Source organism: Pseudopipra pipra, chromosome 1 (genome assembly GCF_036250125.1).
Source record: "Pseudopipra pipra isolate bDixPip1 chromosome 1, bDixPip1.hap1, whole genome shotgun sequence".
Lineage (NCBI taxonomy): Eukaryota > Metazoa > Chordata > Aves > Passeriformes > Pipridae > Pseudopipra > Pseudopipra pipra.
Genome location: NC_087549.1, coordinates 131,750,387 through 131,764,621, shown reverse-complemented (window position 1 = coordinate 131,764,621; position 14,235 = coordinate 131,750,387). Strand labels below are relative to the sequence as shown.

The window sequence follows — 14,235 nt, the reverse complement described above, 5'->3', positions numbered from 1 at the left end:
GGTAATGTAAATTACAGCAAATGCACATGGACACAACAGCAACATTTATTCTATGAATGGGGCTAATATTTTTGAATTCAATTTATGGCTACTTTCAGATAAGCCCACAAAAGGAAATTAGGTCACCACTGTACTTTCTCAATTTCAGGCATTTAAATACCAAAATCTGTATACCTGAATCAGATGGGTATCTAGGCTTCCTATGCAAAGAAGAAACCAAAAAACATTCACAGAAGCCATTCACTTGGGTGAGGAACAAGGACACAGCAGAGAAAACATATACATTAAACCAACACTCACTGTGATTTGGCTGCACTGTTCAAGGCTGGGGGGAATACAATAATGATTCACAGATCACAGACCTGGGTAGAAACACATTCCCTGTTCTTCTAACGTCCCATGATAGATAACATATGCACCTGCTATACTGAAGACCTTTGTTCTGTTCCCTCCTCTGCTGACTGTCAGATTGAAACAGGGACAGCCCTGTTAGCACACGTAGCTTGGGTAGCCTAAATTCTGATCAACTGTAAGAAAACCATTGAAAGAAGCCACAGGTTAACTTAAAATGACATTAGTTTACGAAGTTAACTTAGCTCATTACTAAAATTAAAGAACCTCAGTAACAGTCTGCTGTCCCCTCTCATTCTTACAGACTCTCTGGACTGGCAGAACAAGATGACTGGAAGGACCTCCAAAGAACCCATTCCAGTCCCACAAGCATCAGAATAAAATGTGACCACGCAGCTTAAACATGCCTCAGTCCCAAAGGCTAACACATAAAAATGCTTCAGTGGTCTGTTAACTATTTAAAAACTAATCTTTCTGTGGCAGAGACGTGTCATTCCCATTTCCATTACCCTTATGTCAACTAACAAAAGTTTCTAATGAGCCCAGTCTGTCGGAGGCTCAACTGTTAACATCATTAACGTTACAAAGGACCTGTGCATGACTAACAGCTGTGTCCGAAGGAAACTGAACTCATACCTTCCATTTCCACATAAACTGTCCTAAAGTTAGAGTATCCCACGAAGAAAAGAAGGGAGGAGACGATGGGCAGAGAGGAAAGAAGGAAGACGTTGTCATTGCTGATTCTGATTCATGCCATATGGAACATATATTAATCAGGTCGGACAGAGGAAGCCAGCAAGGGTGAGCATGACTACAATCCAGTAATTACAAAGGCTTATTAATCAAATTAAGGGTTGAATATAGTTCTCTTTCAAAAGTGAACTTTCAAAAGTATTTAGAGTAGTGTTCTCCAACTCGCTGGCCCAAAGTATACTCCATTAAAAAATAATGGAAGAGCTACACCAGAAAAGATTTAAAATACCACTGTCCAAAATAACCTAGAACTCAGTAGCCAGAGCCAGAGCCAGAAAAATGGACTAGAGCATTCATGCTCCTGGCAACAGGGAGGGGAAGTGAGTGTGTCTGCCCTACATCCTAGGTAAGTATTCCCACTACCAGGCAATGTCTCATAGGAAAATTACATCTATCATGTTATGGGCACCTGTCTATATCTTCCTAAAACACCTTTGGGGTGACTCTTACTGCAGGGCACTAGGCATTAGAAAGCCATTGCTGAGCAGTATTAAGACAAAAGCACTAATTGTGTTTAAATGATCAATATGGTTAGTTTCTCTGAACTGCTATGGTCTGACTACTACCTGCAAAACATAAATGAAATTCTTAAAGTGGTCCTGGTGTCACTTATATTCCTTTATTCCTAGCATGCCCTAAACCGGCAAAAGCCAAGCTTCGCTTCCCTAAATGTTTTGTAATGATGGTAGCTAATTCACACAGAAAAGATCTTTTGGGGCTGATAATTCTCTCACAGTAATTTTAAGTCATTTAAGTTCTAACAATTATTGATTTTAAACTATGGTGCCAAAGAGGTATACTAGATTCTTCAACATCAAGCTATCCAGAGCTTACTCGGCTCATTTGGCACCTCTGTGTTGCTGACACATGCAGAACTTTAACAGATGGTCTTACAATACAGGTAGTTGTTCTGTACTGTGCTAGAGGTGAGGGGAAATACTCTACACAAATTGTCTGCAATTCTGGAAAATAAATGAAGTACAAATCCATATTAACCTCAAAAGCCAAACTATAAAAAGTCAGATTAGGCATTTAACAATGTATGTGCTCTGGGTTAAATGCTCAGCTGTTATAGAATGACAGGATTCCCCTGCAGCCAGGAGAACTATGGTTTGCTTCAGTTTCTATGAGGGATATCCATAAAGATAATCATTAGAAAGGTATCAAAATGTATTAAAAATAAGCCTTGAGACCCTTCTTCATGTGATCAGCCCTGACTATCAGCAAAAGTACCTCCATAAACTGAGTGTTTTGACATAAACCATGAAGCAACAGGGTGCAACTTAAACTCTTTTTTCCTGTGCCAAAGAGGATTCAAGAAAAAACACATCAGCTACTGTGCAGATGTTGAAATCAATAGCGACGAACAAGTAAACAGTAATTTTACATTTTTCCTCACCCATTTAAAAAGATATGTATGCACCACAAGCTGAATTTTACAGTCACTAATTTCACTGACTGCAGTGGAACCTGCAGTGCATATAAAAGACCAAAATTGCTACTCCTTGTTTCTGTGTGGCTAAATTTTCTCTTTTATTGTGCCAAATTATCAGATATAGCAACTGGGTTGAACCAGCAAACTATATATGCAGAATAGTGCTTTTCAAAAGTAGGCACAACAATTTCCTCCATCAGTATATAATCTCCATGAAATATATATTCACACATACATACTACAGTCTAATAGTGCAATTTTAGAACAGGGTTTTTGGAAATCACAAATATTTAATACAATGCTCATATCTTCTATTTCATTTAAACGAAACACAGCTCAAAAGATATTTCAAATTGAGATTTCAGAGGACTGGTCATTCAATTTCAATATATTTAGTTAGATAATATGCCAGTCACCTTGCACATCATTTTCACAATGTTAGTTATGTTGAAATACAGTTTACTTAGATAGCTTCAAAGTCCCAAGAGGAAGTAGAACTTTAATAGCATTATTGTAAAATAGTCCTACCAATCTAATATGTACATTCCAGTCTTCTGCTGGGACTGCATCAAAGCTGTAACCATTTTTCAAAAATTTTATTTTATCCACAAAGGTTCATTAAAAACCATGGTTGCTGGAACTGACATTATACATATATGACTTTGATACAAGTGAATAGATCTCTATCTGTTTTAGTTCTAATTTTTAACTGAAAGATCAAACAACTCCTAAGTTCGAAGCTGTTAAACAAATTATTAAAACAACTGAATTTCAAATAGGTTTCATGTTTTCTTTTCCTCCTTCAGGACTTTTGCCAGACTAAGATGACACAACATACTTCCACAAAGTACTTATACAAATGTAAAATAATCCATCTCTGAAAGCATAAATTATTTTTCCTTATGAAAATATAAAAATCAAAAGAAATGTTAAACAGACACAGCCAAAATGTAGAAACATCAATCTCTCAGCTTCTCTTCCCAGGCATAAACTTTGTTAAACATTTCAAGCTATGATCCTCAATGTGCCACTTTGCTGAGAAACTCCTAGGAAAGAAGAGAAGTTGCTATATGTGTTTTACTACCAATAATGCAAGCACATCCTCTCCTGGGAAGAAGTCCTCCCTTACAGATGCACTGTAAAAGACAATATGACAGGAAAACGTCATGATCATCCTCCCAGTTACTGAGAGCCTTTCCAGCTTCTACAACAACTGGTCAGGACTACCCCTGTCCTTGAGCCCATCCTCTACAGACCGCAGGTCCATGATGAACATTTCTTGCTCTTGGAATGTATGGAAACTGTTCTGGCAAGAGGGGCATGAAACAAAAGTAGTTGCTTTGGGAAACAAAAGGCAAAGGGAAAGGGATAGGAGCACAAGATTTATTTTATCCATTCTAACAATATCCAGCCCTCAAACAGACACCTTTTAGAGAAGATTCAAGTAGTCTCAGCCTAAACAAAAAGAGAATCATCTGCCTACAGCTGCAACTAAAGGTCGTTCTTAACGATTTCACAGAATCACAGAATCGTAGAGTGGCCTGGGTTGGAAGAGACCTTAAAGGTCATCTATTTGCAAACCCCCTGCCATGGGCAGGGGCAACTTCAATTAGATCAGGTTGTTCAGAACCCCATCCAACCTGGCCTTGAACACTTCCAGGGATGGGGCAGCCACAACTTCTCTGGGCAACCTGTTCCAGTGCCTCACCACCCTCACAGTAAAGAATTTCTTCCTAATATCTACTCTAAACCTACTCTCTTTCAATTTGAAACCATTCCCCCTTGTCTTGTCACTACATACTCCTGTAAAAAAGTCTCTCTCCATCTTACTTGCCGGTTCCCCTCAGGTACTGGAAGGTTGCAATTAGGTCACCCCTAAGCCTTCTCTTTTCCAGGCTAAACAATCCCATTTCTCTCAGCTTTCCCTTGTAGGAGAGATGCTCCATCCCTCTAACCAACTTGGGGGCCCTCCTTTGGACTCACTCCTACAGGTCCATGACCTTCCTGTGCTGGAATGCTACATTTTGTAGAACAGAAATCAGGAGAAAATCAGGAAATGTATAACTCCAAAAGAGAAAAAACCACAAGTGTAGCATTATTCACAAAGAGATTATATCTGTTAGTGAATACAGATCTTTGTGCTGCAATTCATGCCCCAAGCTGGGCACTATTCAATTTTGATATAACAAAATCCTGTGGGATCAAAACACAGTTTGTCTTTCTGATTAATCTCTGAAAATATCCAAAATCTTTCTCCTTAAATACCTTTATAGTTTCAGTAGGCACTCCAGGCTCTGGAACTTTATCCAAGTAAGTAGTCAAGTCTTGATCCACATGTTCAAACACTAATGTTAACTTGGTCTCTCTGTCTGTTCGTGACACAGTGCACACATCAAACAATCTGAGAAGAAGAAAAGAGGAGGTAAGTATACATGAACCACTACAGACATACATATCTTGCAGCTCATGCATGTCTATCTAAATTTTTTACAGTACACAGAATGGGAAAAGGAGCTTTCCAAAAGTAGTCAAATCTTTGAGCTCTTGATTCATCAGATAGTGGTTGATATATCAAAAATACCATCTTGGTCTTTCACGTGTGAATTCTGAAACTGAATTAAGAATTCATCAGCTGTTCAATGTAAAATAATCACATAAAAAAAATTTTTTTGACACAGTAACAAGAGTTAATACAGAAAGTTATTGTGATATTTATCCACATTCTATGCTGCAGCACTTGTAGTCATTAAAAAAACAAAGTGAGAAACACTTTTGAGAAAAAATACAGTGTTTGTGTGCACCTTCAGTTTCTTCTCATGTAACTCCCATGTTCACCATTACATAGCTTTATCCTTTGGCAGAAACAGAATTTTTTTGCGGATTACTTTTGTAAATTCCTGGACACAAGGAATACCTTCAAAGTCAGGATACAGTTTGGAAAAAAAGCTTTGTGCACAAGATGTCACTACTTCTCTCATCAGTTCCTGTCATTCTTTTACTGAAACTTCTTTATTATTTCACCTTGTTGCACAATGTCAAGCGAATTTACAAAGCTCTTCATAATGCCATATTCCTATCTGAGCACTATTTTCTATTGTTCTTCTTTTTAATTATGATTATTCTCATGTTCTTCACTTCATCTACATACCAGCTTTAATCAGTGTTTTATCTTTTTCAAAAACATCTGCCCTCTTTCTATGCTTCACACCTATACTTATACTAGTGACTTTCACCAGCTTTCCTCAAGTCCCACTTCTATAAAACCCTCATAGGAAATCATTTAACAGCTGGAAGGACGTTTCTTTCCTCCTCACATACTTTACTAATGTGTTTATTCATTTAATTTCATACTGTACAAATCAGATTGCTCTCTGAAGCAAGGCAGAAAATCCATCACTATTTTTACTAGGTGACAGTAGATTTAAAAAGAATGAATTCAGTTATTGAGAAAAAGGTCTATACAATTAAAGTGAAGAATCTATTACTAATAACAGACCAAAGTTGTGTTGATAGTATGGCTTATTTTTTTCAACACCACAGCAATGACACTGTTGTATTATATGTACGTTTCATCCTCTTACTTAGGATAACTGCTTCCCTACTTTGTGTGAAGTGCAAGATCTCTGATAACATTATCAAGTAATAATTTTGTTCTTTGTCTGAGTATTAAAGGCTTTATATGGAGGATCTAAAGACAACTGATCACACACAATGCCTTGGGGGTCCCTGCTTTTCACAGCAGACCTCTGACAAACACACTAGGACAACACTTACTCCTGAGTTTTTACTTCTTACCTTAAATCTCAATATATTTCACAAAGCAAGGGAAAACTAGAATTGACATAACCACCTGTGAAGACTGTAATCCAGGTTTTCACTTGACATTTACCATGTTTAGGCTGTGCTCCCACTTTAACAGCATTTCCTAAATTATCTTTGGTCAGACGTAAATTTATTAGCCACCATGTTCCCAAAATGGATGCATGCACATTCTTTTGAGCTTAAGGAAGCTTTTCAGCGAGTAATAATTTGGGAACTGAAGTTCCAGAACATGGAGCGACTGTCATCCTACCTCTACTAGAAGACTAATCTGTACTTAATGTGTAATAATCATATGAGCAAACATTAATTAATTATTAGGGTAATGTAACTGACTGTGACAGAAAATGTCTTGGCACATTTCTCGTAAAGACAAATACTGTTCTCTAAGATTCCCCCAATAGGGTATACATGTCCTGTAAACTGTAAACAAGTTTTCTGAAAAGTCACAAAGCTTCCTGAAAAGTGAAATTTGCTGGTATTTGGCTGCAGGTTAATAATCTGCAATATATTTATATAAATCAATGTGGAATGTAGCTGGACTGCCTATAACCTCAACACATGCAAACAGAGAGGAGCCAGACAGGTCTGAACATCTGAACATAAACACTGGAAAATATTTCCAACTGTATGATTTCTTTGCGTTGACCTACATTTACCTAAAAATGTTCAAAACCACCCTTTTTGCCAGATATTTAATGCACTGGCAAAAATATATTTTCAACTATAGCAGAGTTATAATTCAACAAAAAAAGGAAAAAAAGATTTCACTGCATTAAACATAGAAACGAATGTAATTTCCAACTCGCTGTGGAGGAAAACATTGATTCTCTGTTTAATTCTTCTGTACGTAGCTTATTTTGATTCCAGCATTTTCTGGCACAGCACAGTAAGGAACTCAGAGGAGCACAATTCTGGTTACGTATTACTGAGTAATAATATTATCACTGAGTAATAGTATTATCTTTCTTTTTTATACACTCTTTATGTGAAACTCTAAATGCTTTCCAGTAAATCATAAAAGCTCCAGATCCTGCACTGGGCTGGGTAGAAGCACACTATGTTTACTCACAGAAAATACAGCTGCTGCCTTAGAAAGATAATAATTTAAAGCACAGTTTAGATGAATCCAGGTATTAGAAAAAGACAATATTTGGCACTGATTGTGCTAATCGCTCCAGAAACAGACTGAGAAAGACAGAGCCTCTTTATTTAGTAGTTTCCATAGGGATACAACTACTTTTTATAAATTATACTCTTTTACATCCACTGTGAGAAAATCACCCATGAAGTTGTCTTCTTTAGCTAGGAACATCTCTGCTGCCTATAGTGCACATCTCTTGAAGTCGTTTCCTTATGATTTTCTGATGGGTTAGCATTGCATGTGATTGCCTCTCTGGAACTGGCAACAGCAAAAGACCTTTTATTTAAAGAGTTACTATGTGGACACTGTCCTAAGTGAAGTAAACATACCTCAATTAATACAGGATTTCCATATTGAATACTTTGTAAACACAAGCCCTGCCCTTCTATTGTACTTACAAAAGAAACGTTTGAATTATTTGATTAAAGTAAGATCCGCTATGGGAAATCCTGCAAGTATTTAACAAGGTGTTTGGCTGAGAGTCATACACCGCCCCATGTGTCCCTCTGAACTGGAACTCTGTTGAACAGACGCTTAAGGAGAACCTGTGTTTTAATGCAGACAGTTTTTCAATCTAATTGTACTAAAGTAAAAGAAGCTTATCATCTGCAAATCTCTGTCTCTATTTTATTTTATGTGTCTAGTGCCTAGTGGATCTTACTACAATCTAGCAGAATACCTGCCTTCCTACAAAAATACTTTGGCATTTTTTGCAGGCAGAAAACTAGGTGATGCATCTTGAAGTCTCTGTTGCTTCTTACAAAATGTAATCTGACAAATGCAATCTCAGTTCATCTTCATTTTATGATATGAATGCCTAATGCTTTTATAAGGACAGTTACAAAAGTTCTTTTGAAAACTATTGCGTCTACTGATTGGTACTAATTCAGTAACTAATCCCAGAAAGTCCTCAATTGTTACCAGACTTGCTTTTGAGACTCTCTGAGAACTGCTATGAAGCTTCGCGCTTTCAAGTGGCATAAACATTTTTTTCCTGAGCAAACTGAGATAACACTGATGGAGATCAGGCCTATCAGCCCAAGCCACCTGCAAAAAAAACCAAAAGACAGATCTGACTGTAAGACCTGAAAAAAAATGTAGGACGTAATTGCTCTCAGCTATTGTCAAACAGATGAGTGGTTATGTCTGGAAAATTAACTGGATCATAGTCCAAAGGAAGATCAAAAATGAGATACTTGCTGCTGATGTGTCCCAAGGCTTACTATTATTTTTACTGCAGTAAGAGTAATCCAACATGAACACACATCCCTTTACAGTCACTCACAGCACTAAACAAAAACACAATCCTTGCCCTCTCAAGATTTCTAATAACATGAATTTACTTTAATTTTGTTTGAAACAGTGTCTCCCTAGGGAGAGTTACTTCCCAGCTTATGCATGACAGAGGAAGAGTACTGGAGCCAATAATTTATGTGGAGGAGAAATGTTTAAGAAGACTGTGGTGAGATAAATAGCGGCATAGCAATATGCTACAATTTTAAGATATTGATAGTCTGAGTAAATATACAGATTAAAAGATTTTAGTGGTCTCAACCTAACTCTGAAGGTAGTTATCTGAATGACAGAAAATCAGCACAGAACTTAGGTATTGACAGTGCTTATGCAAACACCACAAGACCAGGATACCAAGAGTATCACGGGCCGTGACTAAGGTTTATTGACAAATATGGGGAGAGGGACCCGAATAGCTTCTGCTTTTACTGCCTCTGTTTCAGGTTAATCCTGGGAGTTCATAATTTTTAAGGGCACAGAAAATTTCAGCCTCTCATACCTAAAAGCATTGAAGAATGACAGTCAGGCACCCTTTTAGCCCAAATTTCAGCAGCAGCTGAACACTCCTGTGTTCTCTAGAAGTCACTCAGCAGTAAACCCCTTGTATACCCCAACTTTGTAAACTATGTACTCTTTGAAGAAAAACATGGTTTTACCCCAACTTTTCTATTAGCTACCTTTTCCTTTCTTGCTTTTGAAGGAAAAAAAGCTGCTGACAGAAACCAGTCTCTACTTGGAATCACAAATACCCAACGTATTGTAACAGAGGGGTTGTCTTTCAGATGAAGAAGACAATAGCTGGGCAACTGGAGTGGAACATGTGCGCTAGGAGAACCAAGTCCCACGTAGCAAAAGAGGAAATAGAGCTTCCCACTCTGAAATGTATGACAGAGCTCTTCCCCTTTGTTCAGGACATGCTCCTTTGTCTCATTTACTCAGCAATCACCTACTTCTCCATGCCTCTGAAATCTGGTACTTCAGACGTAGATTTTTCTCGTGCAAAGGTGCTTTAGTGAAATAATTTCAGATGAAAAAAAGCACATATGCAGATAAGCAGGCCACTAAATTAAAAGTATTTTATATTTTAGTTACATTTTTTATCGGATAACATTTGTAAAATCACATAGTAATGCAAGACCTAAGTTCCATTTCCAAAAGCGTCTTAAGGAGCTTCACAATGTGCTTGTCACGCCAGCTGCAGCTGCCCCAATCCATACCAATGCTTAAGATATTCCTCCACAGCAGACTGCAACATAATGTAGAGATGCTTAGACTCTGCTCAACAGAACAAACTCAGTCCTGAAAATGTACAGTGTGACAGCACAGCACTGCCTGCAGCACAGTCAGCCAGCCCACCGTCAGCTCCATCTAGCAACAGTCAGATGCCTAGACTCAAACTCAATTAAATAAAATAGGCTTGGCTTGGGTGTGTCTACTGCTCATGGCAACTTTACGTCTTAAATCCTTATTCTCTACCTTTCTACTGGGTTCTTGGAGTTTGTGAATATTTTTCCTGCTTTGCTACCTTTCCAGGAAAAAGGAGCAAGATCTTCTCTTGTCTTCAGAAGAAATCTCTTTCAGGCAAACAGCAGAAAAGGGCAGAACTTAACATCAGATAAAACAAATTAATTTATCTAGTACAGGCAGATGTTATGCAGATAGATGTTTTCAACTCTGAAGTCACTCACTATCTGCTGTGCACAGAGCAGAAAGAGCTACCGTGAAGAAGCAACTGCATGATGAAAACAAGGCAGCAGAAAGTCCTGTCCTAGAGACCTACTCCAGCAGAGCCCAGCCAGTATTCTTGCTTACAGCCCACTCACCAGTGAGGTTTTAGGGGAAGGAAGGGGGACATTAGAATGACAAGGCAATCGTTCATCTGCAAGCTGAGCTTTGTGCTGTAATTTTTTCCAGTCTCTCTCCCTTTCTGACTTGGAAAAATTATTTAAAATGCTTAGCTGTATAAAAGAGGTTTTTGTTCTTTAAGTGTGTGTGAAGAAGAGAGACAAAGTGACAGAGAGAAATAGATGCTCTTGAAAGCGAAGTAAATAGCACTGGCTGAAGTCCGATAGTGTGGGCTGACTGGGCAAGCTTTCAACACTCAGTACCGACTGCAGCCCTGACCTGCAACACCCCTGCTCTCCTGCGCTGGGCCCCTCTCGAGCAATGACGGGCCCTGGTGCCAGACTGAATGGTTTTGTGATGCAGACACATGTCTGCTCCGATGAAACCACCAAAACTAATTTTCATTTTCAACAGAAGCCAAGATTGGTGCCCAAAAGATGAAAAAGCCAAGTCTGTTTTACTCACTGTGCCACCCAAGTCACTAAAAGATGCAGTTGTTAAAGAGTTTTAGTTCAAGAAAAAATAGGCTTGACAAGACGTTCTCTGCAACTCCCTTTGTTTATAGCAGATACTGTTCATTTCAGCCCTCACACTGCCATCTCTCCTTCACCTTTTTTGCAAAGGGAGATTATTTTTAATAGACAAGGATCAGAAACGGGTTTGGTAAGGCTCCGTAATTCAAACAATATCCTGTCTCACGTAACTTCACTTCAGGACTCATCCTACAGTTCACCAGTTTTTAAAATGCTTAACTCCTCACCAGTCCATTAACAATCTCACTGCAATTGATTTTATCCAAACTGGCCACACACTGAGCCATTGACATTACTGAGGGAAAATTACCAGCTGGGTGGTGCCTAAACATACTCCAGTGTGCTGCTGTACCAAACAGACTGTTGGATTCTCTGTGCAAGGGACAGGCCAAGTCACCCCCAAATCAGAAAAATAACATGGCCTGTTACGAAGACAGTCGCTGACAGATTGTTTAGGATCAGCAATAGCTGTCTGACCTATTCATAGTGCTCTCATGTGATCCTTCAGCTAGCAAATGTACACTTCCTTTCAAAGTCATGTACACTGCCGCTATACTGAGCACTCAGAGCTTCCAATAAGCTTCCATAAGCTTCCAGTTCAGAGGACAAATTAAAGATGCTCCCATTCATTGGCACTGCATGTGCATCTTTTATTTTTAGATTTTCTTTAGAATACCTTCCTCAGGAAAAGCTGCATTTCTGTTTAGATTCCCTAAAATGCTCAACACGTAAGTAAAACTTATGTGTGCATATTGATTTTGTTTAATTCAAATGAAAGGAGCACGTAGGTTATTCTGGACTCCCAGCTGTACCTGGTGCAAGTTAAGACAACAAAGTCCAGTCTTTATTCGTGTGTAGCTCACAGACAAACTGATCACTAGACTCCACATTTCGGTTTACATTTGGAATTCAGGCCTGTGCCAAACCTACAAGATCTAAATCTAAGTTGATAGTCTCTTTCTAGATTTAAGTAAAAACAACAACTCTTCTTTGGAATATTTTACAACAACACAAATTATCATTCATTGCATAGTATCTTAATAATCTACTCTATATCTACACTTGAGACTTAATGGTGATGCCAACATATCAAAATAATAAAGGAAATAGCAGCCCTTCACTCCATATAAGTATGCACTGCAAAAAATAAAATGTACTGTTTCGTACTCTGTACCACCTCATATATTTTTTTTTAAATGCTTGCAATATCACAGCCGTTCCCAAGGTGTTTATTTCAGCTTTTTTAAAGTAATTCCAATGCAAATTTGAGTACAAGCTCTTGCTTTTTATAGATGCACGGAGGAACCTAAAAACCAAGAAACAGCTACTGTAGAAGATGATAGAAGAGGTCCTATGTTTTGATGCTTACCATCAATCCAGGGACTGCTGTTCCTGAAAGACCTTCAGGTTACTCTACAGCCACAATTCTACTGGAGGATGGTGGCTGTACTCAAAAACCATGTGCTGTTTGAGTCTAAGTTAACTATTCAGTGTAGACTCAGCCCTCAGGAATAGAAGCAATCACAGTCTGACTGACAGTACTCCTAACGGGCAAATCTAGTTGTCAGAGACACTGAACAAGTAAGGTAAGGGGCCTTTCTAAATGCTGTAAATATATCAGAGCTCTGATGATGCTGCTACCACTTCCCAGGAAGAAGGAACAGTACTGGCAGCACCTGAGAAGAGTCCAAAGCTGTGATGGTGATGGTGAGGAGGAGGGGAGAGAGAGCACTAGGTGCAAAATATTTTGCTGTGGTTCTATTACAGGCGTTAAGTATTGTTATAGTGATTTTTGAGACACTGACACACTAAAGCCTTGTAAGAAGACACATTTCTATGTTTCATAGGTAGAGTTGGGACCACGCAGTTTATATTTCTAACAGAAGGATCAAGAGCTGATTTTAGAGAGGAAAAGTTCCACAGTTCAACAATACTGTGAACTCCACCGCAAAAGCAAAAGAGTAGAAAACAAAAGGAAAAAAAAAGTCTTAAGAAAAATAAAATGCTAAATTGGCTAAAGTTGACAATAATGATAGGCATAAAGTAAATACATAGTTAATAAAGAGAGATGTTAATTTGAAAATAAAATTCTTTTTATTCCTTTGAACTGTATTGTTCTAATGTATTCAAGGAATTATTAAGGAAATCTGTGGACTCTTTAATGTGACATGCTGTATACCCATGTATTAAAGAAATTAGCAGACACAGGAGTAAACCACAGTAAAACATTGTATGGTTCACTGTCATGCCCATTTGTTTGTATTTGAGTTTATTATTATGTATTATTTCTTAAATACACTATTCTTGTCTCTCTAAATGGCATTATACCAAAGGAAATCCTTGGTAAGAGAATGAAACAAGCACGATTGGGAAATCAGGTGCAAACTTTTAACAGTCTGTTCACTGCTATGACAGAATGGTCAGTTGACATAACACAAACTTTGAGTAGCATTTTACGAGATTTTGTTAGATCTCTCAGTACAAAAATGCAATTTTGGAGTTAGGGTAGTAGTGTGCAGAGTAAACCTGTCCTAGATCTTGATCTTGCATGATCCACTAGCCCTGAACTCTCAAAGAAATTATGCTGTGTTTAACTTCCAGCATGCAAAAAAGCAAGCAACTTCTAAGAAAGAATATATATCACCTAAAGCTTCATCTGCCTTACCTGTCTGATATCTTTCAGAAATGAAAGCAGAGAAGAAAAAGATAATTCATTGTCTCTGTACAGGAATAAAAGGTCAAAAAAGGTCATTTTTCTCTTCCTTATACTCAACAAGTCATTACCTGGACAGAGCAGTGTAAATCCCTATATGCCATTTAACCCATATCTGGCTTTTACCCAAGTAGTGAGAACTCTACAACTCGGGGCCCTGCATGCAAGCTCCCCCTTTGCACCTCAGTGTCCTTATCTGTACCACAGTCTCTCCTTCTTAATTTCTAGTTGTCTTTAGTATTCAAGTTAATTCTTGAAGATGGGCATACATCTCTGAAAACTATGTTTGTGATTTATTCCAGGGAGTTCATCATAATATTTGTTTTTCCTTCAATTCTGAGATGAACAA

General features: G+C 38.1%; 1 protein-coding gene across 5 annotated transcripts in view; it reads right to left on the bottom strand.

Moving 5' to 3' along the window:
- CDK6 (cyclin dependent kinase 6) overlaps positions 1-14,235 on the bottom strand; it is a 141,375-nt gene that overhangs the window by 105,019 nt on the left and 22,121 nt on the right. For all 5 annotated transcript variants that reach the window (XM_064677594.1, XM_064677565.1, XM_064677574.1 and 2 more), the window contains exon 3: positions 4,805-4,940. In XM_064677594.1, coding sequence (XP_064533664.1) covers positions 4,805-4,940 — 136 coding nt within the window. The remainder of the gene's footprint in view (positions 1-4,804; positions 4,941-14,235) is intronic.